At 46.0% G+C, this 20,152-nt stretch overlaps 1 protein-coding gene across 1 annotated transcript in view; it reads right to left on the reverse strand.

Moving 5' to 3' along the window:
• PIK3AP1 (phosphoinositide-3-kinase adaptor protein 1) overlaps positions 1 to 20,152 on the reverse strand; it is a 117,146-nt gene that overhangs the window by 8,819 nt on the left and 88,175 nt on the right. The window contains exons 11-15 of the mRNA XM_055346188.1: positions 18,123 to 18,191; positions 15,889 to 16,094; positions 12,074 to 12,146; positions 4,680 to 4,835; positions 70 to 140 (exon numbers count right to left, since the gene is read on the reverse strand). Of these exons, the coding sequence (XP_055202163.1) occupies positions 70 to 140; positions 4,680 to 4,835; positions 12,074 to 12,146; positions 15,889 to 16,094; positions 18,123 to 18,191 (575 nt within the window). The remainder of the gene's footprint in view (positions 1 to 69; positions 141 to 4,679; positions 4,836 to 12,073; positions 12,147 to 15,888; positions 16,095 to 18,122; positions 18,192 to 20,152) is intronic.

The raw sequence follows: 20,152 nt of genomic DNA on the forward strand, positions 1-20,152 counted from the left end.
ATTTCTATTTCTTGCAGTGGAATAACCACTAGGACAAGAAAAAATGGGGTTGGAGTCCCCACCTCTCACCTCATTGTCCCCCTCCATCCCGCTGCTCACACTGAGGAGGCTCCGGGTGCTGGATCGGTTACTTGTACTGCCTAAAGGGTACAAACAAAATTAGCTGGACTGTGGATTCTCTCAGGCTAAAATAAAATGCAGAACTCTATCCCTTACTTATTACTACTGATAGAAACAATATATAAGCTGTGAATATGGGATCTTCAAAATGCTGCCATCTTATTAGTTTTACTTTTTTTTCAGCATAAAATGAAACGGTTCACCTTTTTATTACAATTTTTTTTTTTTGCTTTATAGCTATTATTTACTGAGGGCTTATCACACATTACATGCTTTAAAAACATGACTGCACTTAATCCGTGTGAAAATCCTATCTGATATTAGTGCTCTGGTTTGACAGACAAGGAAGCAGAGATGCTCAATTTCTTGCTTGTTCAGTGGTATTTCTAAAATCTGCAAACATCTTGTTGAAATTTTTTACTTATTTAGAAATTATAGCAAGCATGTAATCACACACATACATATACACCTTCCAATAAGAAGCCAGTTTGATACAGACAAAATACAAAGCGCAAACTCCAAACTCCAAAGCATAATTTATGCTCACGGTAGGAACCGTGATTGGATGAGTTTAGGTGCTCCAGTCTTTTGAACTGGGAATCTATCACCTTCCTATCTTGTTAGAACAGCCCTATCCAATAGAACTGTCTAGAAATGTCCTATAGTATACCAATATGGTAGCTAGAGCATACCAAGAACTGAGGAACTAAATTTAAATTTTATTTAGTTTGATTAACATATGGCTAGTGGCTACCATATGGGACAACACAGATTTAGAACAAGCTGAAATAGGTGATGATCCAGGAGCCAAAAAAAAAAAAAAAAGTCCATCAACTAAAACAAAATAAATTGATTTTAATTTACCACTATTGCCACTAGTAGTACTGCCAGATCTTAGGCTTACTGAATTGTCACTTAACACAGCTCATCATATTAGTTTATAAGTAAATATTCTTAGTTTCAATTTCATTACGGTATCAACTTTGGCCTAATTAATTTAGATGTGAGCTTAAATCGAGCAGGTTAAGATTATAATTTTGGATTATTTTGGGGGAGTAGATTTTTAAATTTAAAAGAATATGTCAAAATACTTATGTAAGCCAGGGGATTCAGAGTTTGCTTATTAAGGAGCATGTGATCCTTTTCCTTTCCATTCAGTTATCCACACATAACAACTTCCACTTGGCCAGAATGTCCCCATCCCACCCTTATCTACAAGGCTAAAACCTCAGGTGCCAATGCTCAGGAATTTCCAGAATCCCCTAGTGGAAGTAACTCCTCCAGCCCATGGATCCCAGGCCTATGAAGAAGTCAAGCCTCCTGTCATTTACCATTCTTCATCCCACTCCCTCCTAATGAACCAGCCTCCTTCTAAAGGTTATCTGCTGGGAGAGACCAAAAAGCTGCCCAGGCACTGGCCCCAGAACCTTGGAAATGCATACTCATTGGCTCCCATTGTGACTTCCCTGGGTGTTCCTGAATCTTTAGACCCCAGTGTTTGTCTTTAAACCTTGGTTCCCTGGTTCATCTACCCTGGCCCTCTCTCCTCTCCAGGACTTATTACCCACATCCCCACTAGACTGCATGGCTGGTAGGAGGCTCTGACCCCCATCATCACTTTTGCCAGTGGGGAGGAGGGCAGTGCCTACCTCTTCCAGGCCTCTGTCACCAGGAAGAAAGATCAAGCATCTAATTCATGCTAGTTTTGTATTTTCTCTACTCCATTACAAGTCCCCCAAAGATGGGCTCCATTTCTTTTTCGTCTTTATGTCTCTAGTGTATAGTCTCACTCATAATGCACAGAGCAGTCCTCAAATATTTGGTGGATAAATAAATAAGGGGAAGAAGTGACCAAATATAATATGACCCTCAAGAAACATGGACTCAACAGTCTACAAAAAGGTTAAAAGTCTTTCTGAAATGAAATTTGTGTTCTGTTAAATATAACATTAATATTCTTAACTAAAATTTAAGTATAACCAGATTTAACCTGCAACTGTTTTTCTGTGGTTCCCAAGAGATGACACCTACACCATAATAAAAATAGTGTTGTTTTCAGAGTGATCCTGGTGGGTAAAGGACAGTTGGTAGATCAGAGCTAGGCCATCTTCACTCTATCTCCCAGCCCTGAGGACTTATATATATTTGGAAGGCAGTATGTGCCAATGGTTACATGCACAGAAAGATCTGGATGTGAAACCCAGACGTTCGGCCTACTTGGCCAGCAACCAGGGACTAACCTCCCTAAATGTCCATTTCGTGGTCTAGAACTCCCAGTATTGTTGCACAGAATGGATTAGGTCACATGGACACATGCTTGGCACAGGGCCTCCAAGAGGAAGCATCTGATTGATGGCAGCAGCTACCATCACTTCATCAATCTCAAGATCCATTAGTGACCCCAGACCTTCACCTTCCAGTACCCATGCCTCTGAATAGCCCCTTCCTTCTTTCCTTCCAGGCTTAGCCACGTGGCTTGCTCTGATTAATACGACATTAGTGAGTATGATGCAAGACAAAGCATGATAGGCACTTGCACATTGGGGCCTATCCTCCAGGAATTTCCCTTTCTGGATTTTGTTACCATATAAGAAGTTCAGGATACTGATTTAGAGGCCACATACAGAGAGGCCCCCAAAAATGAGAGACCATCTAGGATGTTCCCACCCATGATGAGCTTACAGCTGAGGACAATGCACAGGAATGACCCCCAGCTAACCCATGTGGAGGGCAGATGAAGCATCTCCACTGAGTCTTGCCCAAGTTTAGAATCCGGTATAAACAAATGGTTGTTTCAAGCCACTATGTTTGGGGTGGTTTGTTATACAGCAATAGATAATTAAAACTGTAGAGAAGGGACTGGATTCAGGCAACAGCCACAGAGTAAAAACCATTGGTCTGTCATTTAATACCCTTCTCTAGACAGATGACCCAGCCACTCCTAAACAATAAACCACCATATAAAGTAAGAAGCACAGTTTATGTTTTCCGTTCTGTTTTCACCTCCAAGTAAAACATACACATAAAATCATTTAAATTAACCTGAGCCTGAAACAAGTACTTTACATCTGTCTTGTTAAATTTCCCCTCCTCCCCACCCCAGAATGCCCTGCCCTCACCCTGAGAGGATCTATACCGCTTTCCTCCTCAACCATGCATCTGAGAGATGGGCCATCTGCCTCATGCTTTGTCAGCCATCTGGGATCACTGGGAAAATCTCTCCCATTTTCGAACTTGTCAGAATTCTCTAAATTGCCTCAAGGGTTTCGGCTACACATTACCACCCTCGTTACATTAGAAGTTTTCTCCTCTGCCCCATCTAGGCTTCCCTGTGGCCACATAATGGGCTTTGGGTCTGTTTCAACAGATAGTAGTAGTAGGAATGTTAACCTGAGAGAAGAGCTGGGTCAGCTTCCACCTTTGCTTCATTAGCTGTGTGACCTTGCACACCACTCTTTCCTTCTTTGGATTATAAATACCCCATCTATAGAGTTAGAAGGGAGACTAATGCAGGGGTTCTTGATCTAAGCCCACAGATGGGTAATACTGTGTGTATATGTATGGACACATATCCATGCAATTTTCTGGGAAGCATATCCAGAGCACAGATCAGATTCTTAAAAGGGGCTTGTGATGCAGAAAAGATTAAGAACCCCCAGGGTTCAATGACCTTCCTGTCCAAATATCCATTTGGGGGTTCTGTGCCTGACATTTAATGAGCCACGAGTCCTCAAATTCAGTCCTGAGTCTCTTACTCTTCCATTGTTCTCCTAGCTGTTTTGATAACACAAAGCTGTTTTAAAAAAGGGAAACCCAATCTATGCTGTTGGTGAGGCCCGTGTGTCTGAAGTCAGCTGACACCAACCTGGATACAGAAACAAAGCCCCTGCCTCCTGTGTGGCCATCAGCAGGTGTTGTCTGTTGCAGACTCTATCAAGCTTTCAAGCCAAAATGTCTTCCACATTTCCTAACTGGATCCTCAACTCATCCATAAAGTTGAAATTCTCAAGTGTGAGTCCCTTGTTTTCTAATGTTTCTGACTTTGTGCCCTTTCCTTCCCCTTATCAGGTTGAGGAAGCAGAAAGGAGAGTGGTTGAGAGTCTGGGCCCTGGATCTGGGCTGCCTGAGTTCAAATGCTGACATCACTGCTTACTAGTTGTTTAACATAGGGCGAGGCACCAACACTCCAGTTTCCTCCTCCATACTGGGGATACTGCCTATCGGACAGACTTAGTGTGAGAATTAAATTAGAGACTCTATAGAAAAGGCTTAGCATAGAGTAAATGCTCAACAAATGTTAATTGGTATCATTACTAGGTTTTTCTGTCTACAGAAGGAATGGTGAAATCAATTATTATGTTCAGGGGATATTGATGTAAAGGATCTCCGGCCCTCTGAAGAAAGGCAAACTCAGGCTAAACGTCCCCTATTTCTTACACCCCTAAATACAGATCAGGCTCCAATGGAGGATCTGCTGGGCTCTCAGTATGAAATTGTTGGCAAAGCCCACAGGCGCCAGCTGGAATGCAGATGTAGAGGCACGCTCCTCCCCTGCTCACTTGCTGTGCTGGAGGTACTATCGCTTTTCCAGTCTCCTCGCCTCAACTCTGTCCTTGGGGGGAAGACGCTTTTCCTGGGGCCGCTTTCATAGACTCCAAACTCCACCTTCCCGGGCGGGTGCTGTGAGTGCCGAATTGGGACCGTGATCTCCAAATCTGGAATTAGAGGAAAGAGAGATAAACGTCAAGGCACCAGACTGCCCAGCTGCTCCATCTCCACCTGCCTCCCTGGGCTGAATCTGGAGGGTGCCTGGCAGGGAGGAGAGGGGAGGGGAGTGGAGGGGAGGGGAGAAGAGGGTCGGGAGAGGGTGGGGGTCCTGCCCAATTCAACACTGAAACTCCACAGACTCCTGTGTGCCCATCGCTGTGTGAGAGAGGAGGGAGGTCGAGGCATGTGAGAAAGCCAGACAAATGCTTCCATTCCAGGCGGAGCCCACAATTAGGGAAAGGTCTGGGGCCACAGCTCTGCCACTCCGCAGCTATGGGACATGAATTACTTCCCTTCCAGAGTGGTACTCAGGAGCACTGTTGATCTGAATAACTGCTCATCCTGTGTACCAGGCAGAGTTCCGTGAGCTTCCCCACACCCATGAAATAAATACCATTATCATCATTCCCAAGAGAAACTTGTTACGGAGAAGTAGCACACAGCTGGTATGTGGAACAGCTGGGATTTGAACCCAGGCTCCAGAGGCCAGGCTCCTAACCACTATTTATACTACCTCTGCATCCCTCAACAAATGTGGTCTGGGGGCATGGTCTGCAACCGGCAGCAACAACCCAGAAACCATCAGCCCCATAAAAGATTTTGAGACTTGCAAGGCTGCTCAGTGGCTTTGGACCTGGCAGACTTAGAAACAAATTATTTCTTTGTTTTGCACAGCATTAAACTGGTCTCTTTACTGACTTAGTCCTGCCCACTAGTTGCTCTTTCGTCCTCCCTAGATCTCCACCCCTGGGTTCTCTGAGCAGAAAACAATTCTTGCTGATGAACAGAACAAAGTATCTGTGGGTGCCCATGCCCACTCTCTCCCAGAGGGAAGTGTGAACACCAGGTGGGCTCGTGTCACGGGGCTCCCTTGGTGCCCTGAACATGCCCAAGCCCTGGGGGCAGGGCCTTTGGGAGAGGTGCAAGCTCTGTGTACTTTTGGGTGGCATGTTCTTATCTTAATGGTACTACTTCCTCCTCCGCCTCTCCTCTTCTGTGGGATGGGTATGGCCAGAAGTTCAGGGAGTCCAGGAGCAGAGGTAGCTCTGCTGGCCAAGCCAGAGGTGAAGGCAAATGGGTGAACAGCTATAGGAGAGAGGAAGTTTGAGCACAGGGTGGACAGAGCCTATGGGAAATACTCCACACAGAGGAGGTTACAAAGTTGGACTGTGGTTTACATGGACCTCACACGTACCTCACCCTGGAGGCAGGTTCCAAGAGCAGTGTTTGGTCCTAGGATTAAAACAGCTTTCTAGGTCTCTGTGTGACATGGATCTCTCTCACATTCTCATGCTCTCCTTGCTTCAACTGAGCAGTGCAATTGCCACCTGAGCCTAGAACTAGCCTAGAGACCAGCCAGCCATACCTGCATGTGGGTACAGGCCCAGAGTATCTTAGAGCCCAAGCAGGTGGCATCCTTTTTTTCCCCCTCAGTTTTGACCCTTTTTTTTTTTAACAACACTCTCTTAAAGGGAGGTTCCTATCTGCTTAATTCACTTTAATGTGGCAATTTTCTACCCTCAACCAGTTCTATGAGGAAGGAAAGTAAAATACATAGGAAAAAAATTTGAGAGTCAGAAGTTCAAAAAAATCAAGTAGAGCCAGTCTAAATGTCTACAAAATCCTGATATTCCTGGGAAGAAAGAAACAATGCCAGGAATGGTGATCAGCATTATATTGCATGGTACTTTTCCCAGAGCGTGTCCCCATGGGTCATCATACCTCCTCTGAACTTCACTTCTTCCCCATGCAGTTGGTAAATCAGGTGTAACCATGGATGAGGAAACTGAGGCACAGAGTGGTTAAGGGGACTGTCCTGGACCGTAAAGTGACTCTGATTGGATTGGAGGGATTGGAGCCCAGGCTGCCTGGGACCCAGCCTGCTCCTCCCTGTCCTGCCCCAGACATGCCCCAGACACACTCAGAACACAAATATGGACTGTCTTCCTTGGGGGTGTCTAACAAGTTACGGGCCATGACAGGCCCTCTGATGTCCTTCAGAACCATCAGCGTTCTGTACCAGCAGGACAAAATAATTCCCCAAGACTGAAGAAAGACTAGCAAGTTATTATGAACAGAATCTTACTTATTACTTATCCTTGGTGTTCTAACCCAAATTAAAGAAAAATAGTCATCATTTTTCTTTTCTTTTTTTTTTTTAATTTTATTTATTTATGATAGTCACAGAGAGAGAGAGAGAGAGAGAGGCAGAGACACAGGCAGAGGGAGAAGCAGGCTCCATGCACTGGGACCCCGACGTGGGATTCGATCCCGGGTCTCCAGGATCGCGCCCTGGGCCAAAGGCAGGCGCCAAACCGCCACCCAGGGATCCCCTTTTTTTTTTTTAATTTTATTTACATTTTTCTTTTCTAACACAAATGAGCTTTCTAAATAAACAGAGTCAGCCCTTACATTTAGAATGGGCTCTGTTCCTAGAAAAGGTCCTCCAAGCAGAAATGCCATTTGTCAACCCTAATGTTCCTACAGATTAATGTTACCCTGTGTCAATGGTTTCTAAATGCTTTTCTTTTCTGTTTTTTGTTTGTTTGTTTGTTTTTTGTTTTTGCGGGGTGAGGGGGAAGCAGAGTTCTTTCCTCTGGTAAAAACAGAAGTTCAATGTGGAAAAAATATTTTTCTTCTTTTTTTTTTTAAGGAGCTGCAATGGTCAAAGCAGAGTAGGTTGCCTTAAACCCTGACACAATCCTAATCTCTTCCCCTGCTCTCCCCTACCCCACGCCCAGTGCCTACTCTTTACTCCCCATAAGCACACAGAAGCACCACTGAAGCTTACTCAGTGTGAAACAGGCAATCACACGTTAATATGTCACTAAATATACAATTGAGTGAGGCCCAATGATACATTGTATGTTATTGTATTTTACCACAATAAATAACAAAAATTAAGCATTCGACTCTTGGTTAAGCATTCAACTCTTGGTTTCAGCTCAGGTCTGACCTTAGGGTTAAGCATTCAACTCTTGGTTTCAGCTCAGGTCTGACCTTAGGGTTGTGAGATTGAGCCCTGTACCTGGCTTCGTGTTGACCACAGAGTCTGCTTGGGACTCTTTCTACCCTGTGCCTCTTGCCCCTGCATTCTCTCTCTCTAAAATAAATAAATAAATCTTTTTTTTCTTTTTCTTTTTTCTTTTTTCTTTTTTTTTTTTATGAAAATGAAAGGAAACTCTTGGGGCTGATGGGTGGATTGCCTGTTGTCCCCTGTTGTCAAATTAGATATGGCTGGGGCAGCCCCGGTGGCTCAGCGGTTTAGCGCCACCTTCAGCCCAGGGCCTGATCCTGGAGACCTGGGATCAAGTCCCACATCGGGCTCCCTGCATGGAGCCTGCTTCTCCCTCTGCCTATGTCTCTGCCTCTCTCTCTCTCTACCTGTCTGTATCTCTCATGAATAAATAAATAAAATCTCAAAAAAATTAGATATGGCTTAATCATCTAATAGTTATGACGTTAATTAAGACGCCTAATGTAAAAAGTAAAAATACTTAACACCTCCCCCATAAAATTCCTAGTCAGAGGGTCTTCTTGAAGAGGAGAGGGGAAGGAAATCAAGGGCATTTAACCAATGTTCCTTTGAAAAAATGTAGACATGACCATTGTCATGTAGAGTACAGATACGGGTGAGTATCACTTATTCAGAGCCGGACTAGCTTTGGGTGAACTCTGTATAATGTTACAAAACCCAGCATTCTAGGGCTGGACCTGGGATGGAAAGTTCCAGCCCAGTGCACGCACCCTGGGAAGCCCTGCCTGAGAGGACACCAGCTTCTATACAGGTGGTTTTTAGAGTGCTTCCATGTGCCAGGCACTGCACAAGGCCCCAGGTATACCCTAACTTGTTTAGTCCTCATAGAAACCCTACTGAGGTAGGCACTTTTATTTGTGCCCCTTTGCAGATGAGGACTGTGGTTGGGGGGTTTATCTTGTCCATGGTTCCTCACTAGTTAGGAGTGAGCAGTGGCTAGGAACTTGACCCCAACCCCGATGGCCCCGGACCCATGCCTATTCCCCTTTACTCCTTGGCCTGTGTGTGTGTGCCTTGCTTCAACATCTGATTGGGTGGTAAAGGTGTGATGACACCCAGTGGGCTCAGTTCTGGAGTGCCAGCTACCCAGAACTCATGATTCCAACATTATAACACTCTGGCCCTCAAACACCTCACGCACCAACAAATCACAGCTTTTTCGAGGCTGCCTGTGTGTAAAAGCGTGAAATGTTTCATTTAGTCAAGGCTTCTACCTTTGGGTTCATGTGTTCTAATTTTTAAAAGCACCTCATCCCTTTTCTCACCTAGAACCTATTGTCTGACCCTAAGATCACTACTTAGATCTTGAACCAGATTTTCTGCCTTCTCTTGTTTCTCCTCTCTTCAGCCAGGAGGGCAAACAAGTGTGAGCTTGAGTAGTGGAAGCATACATTTAAAAACTAGTAACTCAAGCAGACATCTTAGAATGACCTTTCTGACCTTCTGCCATGGTTATAACCTCTGTACGCCTCTTTTCCCAAAAGGTCAAAATCACTGACATTCACCAGGCTAGTACCATCTGCAAAATACTGTGCTAGGCATTGTGGAGCAGACTCTAGCTGGGAAAATTCAGACCTACACAAATAAAAGACTAACTCATAAACTACCCAGTGGTGAAGATCATGCCTTATGGGTCTCTATCCCTGACAGAGAGTCTGATACTCAGTTAAGTGTTTATAGAATGAATGGATGGTGTTACCAAACATTTTATTCCAATAGAGATTTCTTGAGCCCAATCAATGTACTGTCCTACATGCTGGGGATTCAGCAGAACCCAGAACAGACAAGCTCTGCCCTCATGGAGCTTATGGCAGTGACAGTGAGGGAATGGGCCAGAAGATAATCGTGAGAACAGGCACATGAGATGCTTCCAGTCTGTGATATGTGAAAAGAGGGTGAGCAAAGGCACAGTGAGTGCTGGAGGGCTGCTCTGGAGAGAATGTAGAGAAGGCCTCTCTGAGGAGAACTTAGAGCCAAACTCTGAAAAAGAGCCAGTCAGTGAAGATGTGGGAAAAGTGGAGGGTGGACAAGTGCAAAGGCCCTGGGGAGGGCTGCTCTTGACTTGTTAGAGCAACAAAAAAGGAGTCCTTTGGAACTAGAGCATGGGGTTAAAGGGGAAAGTAGAAGTGGGCTCAGGGGTGAGATCGCATAGGACTCTCAGGCCACAGTGGAGAGTGTGACTTTACTCTGGGTGGAACAAGATCGCCTGGAGGGTTTTGAGCAAGGGATTAGCAGGATCTGATTTTTTATTTTTAAAATTTTTTTAAAAATTTATTTATTTATTTATTTATTCATTCATTCATTCATTCATAGAGACACAGAGAAGAGAGAGAGAGAGAGAGAGAGAGGCAGAGACACAGGCAGGCTCCATGCAGGGAGCCTGACGTGGGACTCGATCCCGGGTCTCCAGGATCACACCCCAGGCTGCAGGTGGTGCTAAACCGCTGCACCACGGGGGCTGCCCCTGATTTTTTATTTTTAAAAGGTCATTGGCTACAGTTTGGAGGATTTTTTTTTTAATTTTTTTTAATTTTTATTTACTTATGATAGTCACACACACACACAGAGAGAGAGAGAGGCAGAGACACAGGCAGAGGGAAATGCAGGCTCCATGCACCAGGAGCCTGACGTGGGATTCGATCCTGGGTCTCCAGGATCACGCCCTGGGTCAAAGGCAGGCGCCAAACTGCTGCACCACCCAGGGATCCCCAGTTTGGAGGATTAACTATAGAAAAGTGAGAGTAAACACAGGGAAATGATTGAAGAGGCTCTTCATTCATCCAGGAAGAGATGATGGCAGCTTACCTGCAGCTGTGGCATGGAGAGAGTCAGAAACGATCATATTTAAAATGCATTTTGGAGGCAGAACCTCTGGGAATTAGGAATTTCTGATGGTTTGAATACAGGATTGAAATGATAGCAATCAGAGGTAGCAAAAGAGAAGCGCCAGATGAATGGAAGGGACAGTAGGTCTTATAAATGCTCAAGTGGGGAAAGGGTACAGTGGCCTAGAGTGGCCCAGGATGGCCTCACCAAGCAGGGGCTACAGAGCTGGGTTTTGCAGCCCAGGAGTTTTCATATAGGTGAGAAAGAAAAGGTATGAGTAAGGGGCCTGTGGCAGGAATATGTCATTTTCAAAGACTGGGGTGTTACCTGCCTGGCCAGGGTCATGAGAAGTCAGGTTATTGATAGCAGCTGGAGAAAGACTGTGGAAGTTTTATACATTCTTAGTCCTTTATTTAATAGGGCTCTACTCAAGCTCTGAGAGCTTCTGAAAGCCTTTTATTGCCAGCTCTACTTGGTATAGACTAGCCAAAATAAATCACAGAGACTCACCATTCCAGAGGCTCTCAGTAAGAATATGCAATATAGGCAAATGCCCATCACTGCTCAGGGGTAGTGGTGTTGAGAAGCCTGGTCTTCAGTGTACACAATCAGAATGCATGGCCCTGCTACTGGACCCCTACTACACATGGCAAGGGCCCTGCTACACCTGAGGCCTGCCTTCTGAGGCACTGTATGGTGTGGACACCAATGATGCAATTCCTTGCTTCAATCAGAAACAGATACTATGTGAATGAGGGTTTTTTTCCTTTCTCTCTTCAAAAAACATGTCTTCCTAAATGCCAAGGGAAGGGTCAGGTACCTGGGGGAAAAGTTTTGTCATTCTCTGTGCATGAGAGAGGATGGGGGGAATGCAGAAATCAATCCATTTATTCATTTGTTGGCATGTCTTATGTGGCAGGTACTGGAGACACAGAATAAACAAGACAAGGGCACCTGGGTGGCTCAGTTGGTTAAGCATCTGACTCTTGGTTTCGGCTCAGGTCATGATCTCTTAGTTGTAAGATCAAGCTCCCCACCGGGCTCTGCATTAAGCATGGAGCCTGCTTAGAATTGTCTCTCCCTCTCCTTCTTGGGCCCCCCACCCCCTGCATATGCTGTCTCTCTCAAAAAAAAAAAAAAAATAGACAAGACAAAGCCATTGCCCAAAAGAACATCATAGTACAGTGGGGTACTCAGATCTGTAAACAGGGTGACAGGCACCAGGCAAGCACTCTGCCCACTCAGGCCACTGCAGAAAGAAGAGTTAGGGACAACAAATCATGGCAGTCCCCCACAATGCAGCACCCCCAAGAAGCTACATACCTGCCTGCTTTCCTGATTTTTGCTTCTCTCTCTGTCTTCGGGTAATGCTGTCTCTTAGCCGTTTAAGATTTTCCTGGAAAAAAATTTAGTTAATTTTAAAAGTATATACCAGAAATATACCCTCTGGACAATAGAGTTTCTTCCTGATTTTATGCTGTTTGCAAGATACATGTCATTGTAATAACATCTCCAGCATGCAAATGAGGCTGAATGCATTCACAATCAGTCCCCAGAGACATTCAAGTACTCTTAGAAGTTGTACCTGAAGAGAAGAGTCTCCCCTCCTCTCTGGCTCCTAGCTCCACGCTCTTCCCAGCCTTGGCACCACCACCCTCCTCCTTGTAGACTCCTTTAGCCAAGCCAGTCCCTTCCATGCTCACACACACTCCATGGACAGATCTGCCTCTGAGACTGTGTTTTCATACCATTCTTCCAACCGTGAGAGGCAACGATTCCTCTCCGTGAGTCTGTTCCAGGTCTGGGTCCAGATCCAACTTCCCTCTTAAACCTCTCCAGCCTGCTCCAGTCCTTAATGACTACACCTGCCATCTGGCATGAGCTATGCAGCCTTGCCCAGTGCATCTGTGCAGCTGTGTGGCTTTGGGTGTATGTGTCTTGTCTCTCCAGAGAGACTGTGCACTCTCAAGAGGCAACACAGCAGGCCTTCTACTTTTCTGAAACCGTGCAGTTGGGCCTATTACAGTCATTCAACAAATGTTGAAATTTGTTCCTATTTTAGTCAGTAACAACTACCTCAAAGTGTTTGAACATCCTAGAGAAAATGCCCCAGGGACTAAGGTCTAGACAACCAGAAGGGTCCCATGAGAGAGCCATGGGAGGCCAGACTGGGAGGGGTGTCTGAGCCATGACTAGAACTGAGGCTGAGCTGGGTCCAGGATGAAGCAGGGAAACACTGGAAGGCGTGGGCCAGGCATAGCTTTCAAGTCTGACAGTGTGGAGGCGACAGGAGCTGGCAGCAAAGAGATCTACCTAGAGACTTTGTGGGAGGCCAGATGAGAGGCACAGAAGTTGGCATTGGGGCAATGGAAAGGAAGGAGCAGATGCAAGAGGAAGAGTGTCACAGACCAGGACCAGGCAAGACAGCAGCTGACTGGATACAGGGGTATGAGGAGAAGAGCCCAAGGGAGGTAAAGTCTGAACCTCGGTGTCTAGAAGATAACAGTGTATAGAAATAGGGAGCCGGGAAAGGGAAGCAGCCTCTAGATATGGATTGTTGCTGAACTTGCTGGGGGTCGTGGGCACCTCAGCAGGACACACCTAGCTGGTGGCTGCAAAGGTGGAATGGGAAAGTGAACATGGACTCAAGAGTCACCTGCACCCTTGGGCGCCTGGGTGGCTCAGTCTGTTAAGCATCTGCCTTTGGTTCAGGGTCCTGGGATTGAGCCCCATGTGGGGCTCCCTATTCAGTGGGGAGTCTGCTTCTCCCTCTACCTCTGCCTGCCACTCCCCCTGCTTGTTCTCTGTCAAATAAATAAATAAAATCTTAAAAAAAAAAAAGTCACCTGCCCAGAGGACCTGAAGGGAGCCTGGGTGGTGCCCATTCACAGGAGGGGAGGTAAAAGAGGCAGGGAAGTGGACAGAGGCATGGAGCAAAGGGAAGATAGGGCAGCCTAGGGAACAGTCTTCACACCCACTGGTCTCTGGGTGGGGGATGCTCTAGAAATGCCAAGAGGCTCTCCGGGCACATAGTGGCATCAGCTCTCCTAGGCTGGAATTCTCTTCCCTGTCAAATATGAACCCCATTTGTCTGCCATACCCAAGAGTTCTGGACAGGAGAAGCCTCTTGGATACAGATAGAGATCGACAGCTGACATTTGTTATACGTTTACCAGGTGCCAGGCATGCCAAGTCCTTTACAGGGTTGACACTGTCCAGTGTTCTCCCTTCACACTTGAGATGGGACACAGACAGACAGGGAGGCCCAGGTCATCCAGCCCCAAGTGACAGAACAAGGATGTAACTCGGGCTGCCTGCCCGGAGCCCTGGCTCTCTTCACTACCATGCTACGTGGGCGTGTGACCTGGCTAGGAGAAACAAAACTGTTGTTTGCCCAGAATCAGGCTGTCCCAGCAGGACTGCAGCTTCCCTGCATCTCCTGAATGAGGAGGACCCTACAGAGTGCCATCCCACCCATCAGATGATCCCCAGGAGGGAGGAGGCGGGCCGGCAGAGTGGGGGACCATTTTAGAAAGCACTAAGAAGGCAGAAAGGGTCGTGAAGGGAGCACAGGCTCTGGCGTGAGAAAGGGCTCATCTGAATCCTAACTCTGCCTCTCTACCTCTCTCCAAGCCTCATTTTTCTGTAAAATGGTAACAAGGGTACTTGTCTTGCATGCCTGCTGTGAGCAGCAGAAGAGATCAGGTCCATTCAATGCAGGGCATTGTCAGTAGACTGCGGGCCCAGCTGGACAAATGGTGCCTGATGACTCACTTCCCCACTTGTCACACCTATTCCCACTCTAGGGAGACAAGATTCCCATCTCAGCGGTAGGTAGGTGCTGCTCCCGCTGCCTCTACCCTCAACAGCAGGTATGCCAGGTCCTCTGAGAGCAGAGGTTAGAATACATACCTTCTAGGAAATACCATGGGGAAGTGGAGAGAAAAAAGCAACCATCTGGTCCTGCCTTTCTTTCCACTTACTAGATAAGTGGTCTTAGGCACATCTCCTAATACCCTAGGCACAACTTCTTTCTAATATAAAGAAGTTGGACCAGGAATACACTTCCTAAGGTCAAGTTTGAGTTCTTTGGGTTGCTTTAAATTACACGTATGGAGTTATAGATTCTTACAAAAATAACAGGAGTCTTGGGTGCTCAGGTGGTTCAGTCAGTTAAGTGTCTGCCTTCAGCTCAGGTCGTGGTCCCAGGGTCCTGGGATGGAGCCTCATGTCAGGCTCCCTGCTCAGTGGAGCCTGCTTCTCCCTCTGCCTTTGTCCCTCCCACAGGTCATGCTCTCTCTCTCTCTCTCTCAAATAAATAAAAATCTTTAAAACAAAACAAAGGATGCCTGGGTGGCTCAGTGTTTGAGTGTCTGTCTTTGGCTCAAGGCGTGATCCCAGGGTCCTGGGATCGAGTCCTGCATTAGGCTCCCCACAGGGAGCCTGCTTCTCCTTCTGCCCATGTCTCTACCTCTCTTTGTGTGTCTCTCATGAATAAATAAATAAAATCTTAAAACAATACAAAACAAGAGTCTCCTCTAGGAGTACCATCTGCCCATGCCAGTCTTCTGAGTGGCCACCCTTGGGATGGCCATAAGGCGGCCTCTCCTGACCTTTGCCTCTGTGTCTGTATTCATGCCTATAGAAATGCAGTTTGTGTGAGAGTTATGCTCTAACTTGGGTGGTTTTATGTCTGTGACTTGTTCTGCTGTGTTAATCATATTTCTTGGGAACAATCCAAGTCCTGTGAGTTCAAAGGTGTGATAGTTCTGTGGGAGTGTTGGCACGAGGATTAGAGAGAATGGCTCTGAAAAGAAAAAAGCTGGGAAGCAAAAGTATAGGGCCACATGCAGAGGGAAGTGGCAGTGGAAAAATCAGGGTTGACAGTTGAGTCTTTGTTCCTGATCTCTAGCCTCACAACAGCCAGCATAGCCATCCTGCTCTCAGCCAGGGTCTGTATGGTTGGTTACAGACTACAGGTGACAGACACACACATTGGTTCACAATGACACTCAAAACCCAGTCACAGGCTGGCCATACGCACTCAGCTACAGCAGCACACAAGCTAGCACGGACCCAGCCCTCCACTCTGCCCAGTGCAGAAATGGACATGAAACAAACCATACAGAGCTGGTTACCTGCTGGAAGCGAAAGGACTCAGACCGCTTCTTCTGGTTGAGCTGCCACTCTTTGAAGTGGAGCACAGCCTCGTCTACGTTGACGATGCCCAACTTCACCTGCTCCTGGAGGGTAATCAGCTGCCGCTGGCCAGGCGTTTTCATTCCAGCGAAAGGGTCATATATACTCGACTGGGGCCTGTCCCTCCAAGGTCTGACGAGAGGCTCTGGAAAGGATGGCAAAACTCAGTGTGACAGCACCCCAACTGGGGAGGGCAGGCAGACGAGGGGGGTTAATGAGGCTGGTCATGGATTCAAGAGAACATGCCTCAAAAGAACAATTACATGCAGAACTGAGAATGGGGACGTATGACATCAACAGAGAGGGAAGCAGCGAATCATTTCAAAGCTTGTTACATTAAAGTAGACAAGGCCACAACATTTTAGGAGGCATGAACAGCATCCACTGAACAAGTTAACAGAATCCCCCAAACCTGAATTATTGAGAAGCCATGAGACTAGCATTTCTCAACTTAGACACTATTGACACCTTGGACTGGAGAGTTCTCTGTTGTTGGAGGGCTATCTTGTATACTGTAGGATGTGTCGCCTCATCCCTGGCCTCTACCCACTAGATGCCAACAGCATCCCCTACCTCAGCTGCAGCATCCAAAAACATTCCAGACGTTGCCAAGTATCCTCTGGGAGGCAATGAAGGGAGAGGAGAAATCACCTCCAACTAAGAACTACTGCTTTAGATTAAAATCTACTCCCAGGAAAGAATATACAGGAAATTCTAAGTAGGATGCTTTTCCCAACATACTCCAGCCCTCACTATCCTCCCTGCCTCCGAGCAGCATGGGCACAATGACTATGGACCCATGGACATGAAATGCTTGAGAAGACTGGGATGCCAATGGAACCATGATCTATCTCCAATGTCACCAGGTATAAATTAGGTGCTATGTCCCAAGTAGCTCTCCTTGGGTTGTTCCTCTGCCAACCTTTCCTCCACACTACAAATTCATGGTTCTCTGCTTTGGAGATTCTAAGGAAATATGAAGGCAACCCCTCTTTCTCCAGGCTGTGACTCCACTAGGTTCTGTGAAGAATGAGCTACTTGCAGATGTGATGGGGCCACCGGGGCTTATGAGGACAACTCAACATTTTATTGCTCATTTCATATAGGACTATCTTTAACTCTAAATTTCTCTAGCAGGACCCCATCTGGACATTGTGATTCAGGGGGAGAGCAAGAAGGAAAAAGAGAGATGACTTCAAAGAAGTTCATCTGTCATTCTTCCCAACCACTCACTCATCTGTCTATACACACCCACAAACCTTTCTCCCAGGTTTGCCCTCCTCAAGGCTGTCTTTAATTGTGCTGGAAGATGGGGTGTGGGGAGAAAACAAAATGCATTAAGCCAATCAATTCCACTCTTACAACCTAAGTCCTTCAAAAAGCTTAGATGGTGTCATTTCTCCTTTTCGAAAGAATCAACAGAATAATACTGAATGCCTCTGTTTAATACAAGGAAGTTGACCAAGAAAAAAGGAGTACTTATCGCCTCATACTTCCTCAAAAAGTCTTTTGAGGAGGAAAAAAAAGAAAAATGCAAGCAAAATGTCTCTTAAATAAAAGCTGAATGAAAGTGTAGTTTAGCTGGTACAGATAGGGTAGGTAAATAGCAAGATAGGGCTGTATCCTTAGGTAAAGCCTTGGTGCCAGGCTGCCCACTTTCATCCTGTTGGCACCAATTTCACTATTTACACTGTGCATTTGTGTGCTCTCACAGACACATTCTAGTGTGTTCACATTCTCAGTATGATTAATTTGTACACTATTCTAGGGCACCCCAATCTCTTCTCCTCCGCCTTTACCATCATTACAGCACCACCTATGGTATCCCCTGGATCTCTCTGTATTTCAATGCTAAGGGGTTGTTACACCGGAAAATCACTGAAGCAGGGGCGCCTGGATGGCTCAGTTGGTTAAGCGTCTGCCTTTGGCTCAGGTCATGATCCTGGAGTCTCGGGGTTGAGTCCCACAGCTGGCTCCCTGTTCTGTAAGGAGTCTGCTTCTCCCCCTGCCCAACCCCCGATTCATGCATGCACTGTGTCTCTCTGTCTCTCAAATAAATAAATAAAATATTTAAAAAGATAGAAAGAAAATCATGAAAATCACTGAAGCATGAACACTTCTACCACCCAGAAGTTCAGGTCAAACAAAATAAAGCTGAGGATGTGTGGCTTACCTTTTTTCCTGATGCTCTCTGAGGAAACATAAAAATTCCCAGGCCGCTCTTGACTTTTTTCTGCAAAAACTATGAGATAAAGAATATTATAGGTAAAAGCCAAATCAGACTTCTTTCTAAAGGGCTTTATAATGTTTTATATATTTACTGAAAAAATTGCCAAAATTGTATATAAAAATGGAAATGGGGATCCCTGGGTGGCGCAGCGGTTTGGCGCCTGCCTTTGGCCCAGGGCGCGATCCTGGAGACCCGGGATCGAATCCCACATCGGGCTCCCGGTGCATGGAGCCTGCTTCTCCCTCTGCCTGTGTCTCTGCCTCTCTCTCTCTCTCTGTGACTATCATAAATAAATAAAAAAAAAAAATTTTTTTTAAAATAAAAAAAAAAAATGGAAATGATGGATCACATTTTGGACCACCATATTCAGGTCTGTAAATCAAAACTCCAGTAGGAGGCAACTAAGGTGCCAAAGCTAGAGGGATCATGGAAGAAAAACACCCCAAACAGACTAGGTCTCAAAGCCAGAAAGCCAAAGCCAGCCAGAGGACATGATGAATCATTAAAGAAAAGAGTAATGTGAACGAGGATGCGAGTTGGACCCTGGAATACCCTAAACTGGCTATGGAACACCCCGAAGCTTGAGAATAAAAGGAAGTGCCACTTAACATGTCAACAAGACAAAACACGGAGCAGTGGAGCAGATAGAATGTGTGCACGGCTCTATAGGGACTTAGATGAAGTCAGTCAGTGAGCAACAGACCCACAAAAGCTAAAAAGAAAAATGGAGACATGACAAATGCTCCCTTGGTGGTAGGAAAGCGTAGTGATTAAGGCTCCCTGGATTCATATCCTGGCTTTGCCACTTAAGCACCATGTGATCTTGGATAAGAGGCTTGGCCTGTCTTTGTCTCAGTTTTCTTATCTATAGAATGGTGATGATAACAGCACCTTCCTCAATGGTTGTTGTGATGATTACATGAGTTAATATGTAGAAAAGTGTTTGGAATAGTATCTGGCACAAACAAGCTCTCAATGTTAGCCAAACCTTGAGATGGATGCCAATAGCACAGTAGTACTTTGGCATGCTAGTTAACATGAGCAATACCTGCGTGGTGCTCTACAGTTTATAAATGTATCCTCCCATCTGATCCTCACAATCAGGCTCTGACCGAGTATATGAGGTAGGATTATGATAGATGCATAGATGTCTACATGTATCACTATTGTACCCATTTTACAGATGAGGAAAGGAAAGCTAGAGTACGAAATAACTGACCTCATGTTCATGTCCCAGGCTGTACGGCTGGGAAATACAAAGGCAGGGGCACAAACCCAGGGGTTCTGGCCTCCAACCACTACCTCTCTTTCCTTTGCTTCCCTAGCTGCCTAGCCAAGTCCTTCAGGGAGCATTAAGAATCACCTGTGCCCCTGTCCCAGCTCCCACAATGCTCCATGCCAGTAACACTCTCTCCTCCCCTCATACCGTTTAGGAATTATCAATATATATTCACATGCTTCTTCTTTTGGGTTCACTTAGAAGCAGACCTGAGGACAAGGATCCAGGTGCAAAGAGTCGATGTGGGGAGTGATGGAAGTGAGACAGGGAAGTGGATAAAACAATACAGGGTGGGTATCCAGTAAGTTACCAGGGTGGGCAAGCTAGGGAACTCTGGAAAGCAATGTAGAACACACACCTCAGAGTTCTCCCAGCAGAAGGGCAAGGATGCTGGGGTACTCAGCCACCAATCTATCAGTCACTAGATTCCAGGGCTCAGGGGTGTTAATCCCCTCAACTCTTCCAGCCTGACTTGCTAAGGCAGATGGGGCTCCAGCTACCAGAGAAAGCAGTCAGACTAAGACACATGTGTCCTGATAGGCATAATCCAACCAGGAGGCACAGAAATATAAAGAGCTAGGGGGATGTGGGGAGAGCACCAATAGTGTCTGCTGCACATGCCAAAGGAGATGTTACCCAAGGGAATGGCAAACTGCAATCACCGAGAACACCTGGCTACAAAATGTCCCTCAAC

This window comes from Nyctereutes procyonoides, unplaced genomic scaffold (assembly GCF_905146905.1).
Source record: "Nyctereutes procyonoides isolate TBG_1078 unplaced genomic scaffold, NYPRO_anot_genome, whole genome shotgun sequence".
Classification (NCBI taxonomy): Eukaryota; Metazoa; Chordata; class Mammalia; order Carnivora; family Canidae; genus Nyctereutes; species Nyctereutes procyonoides.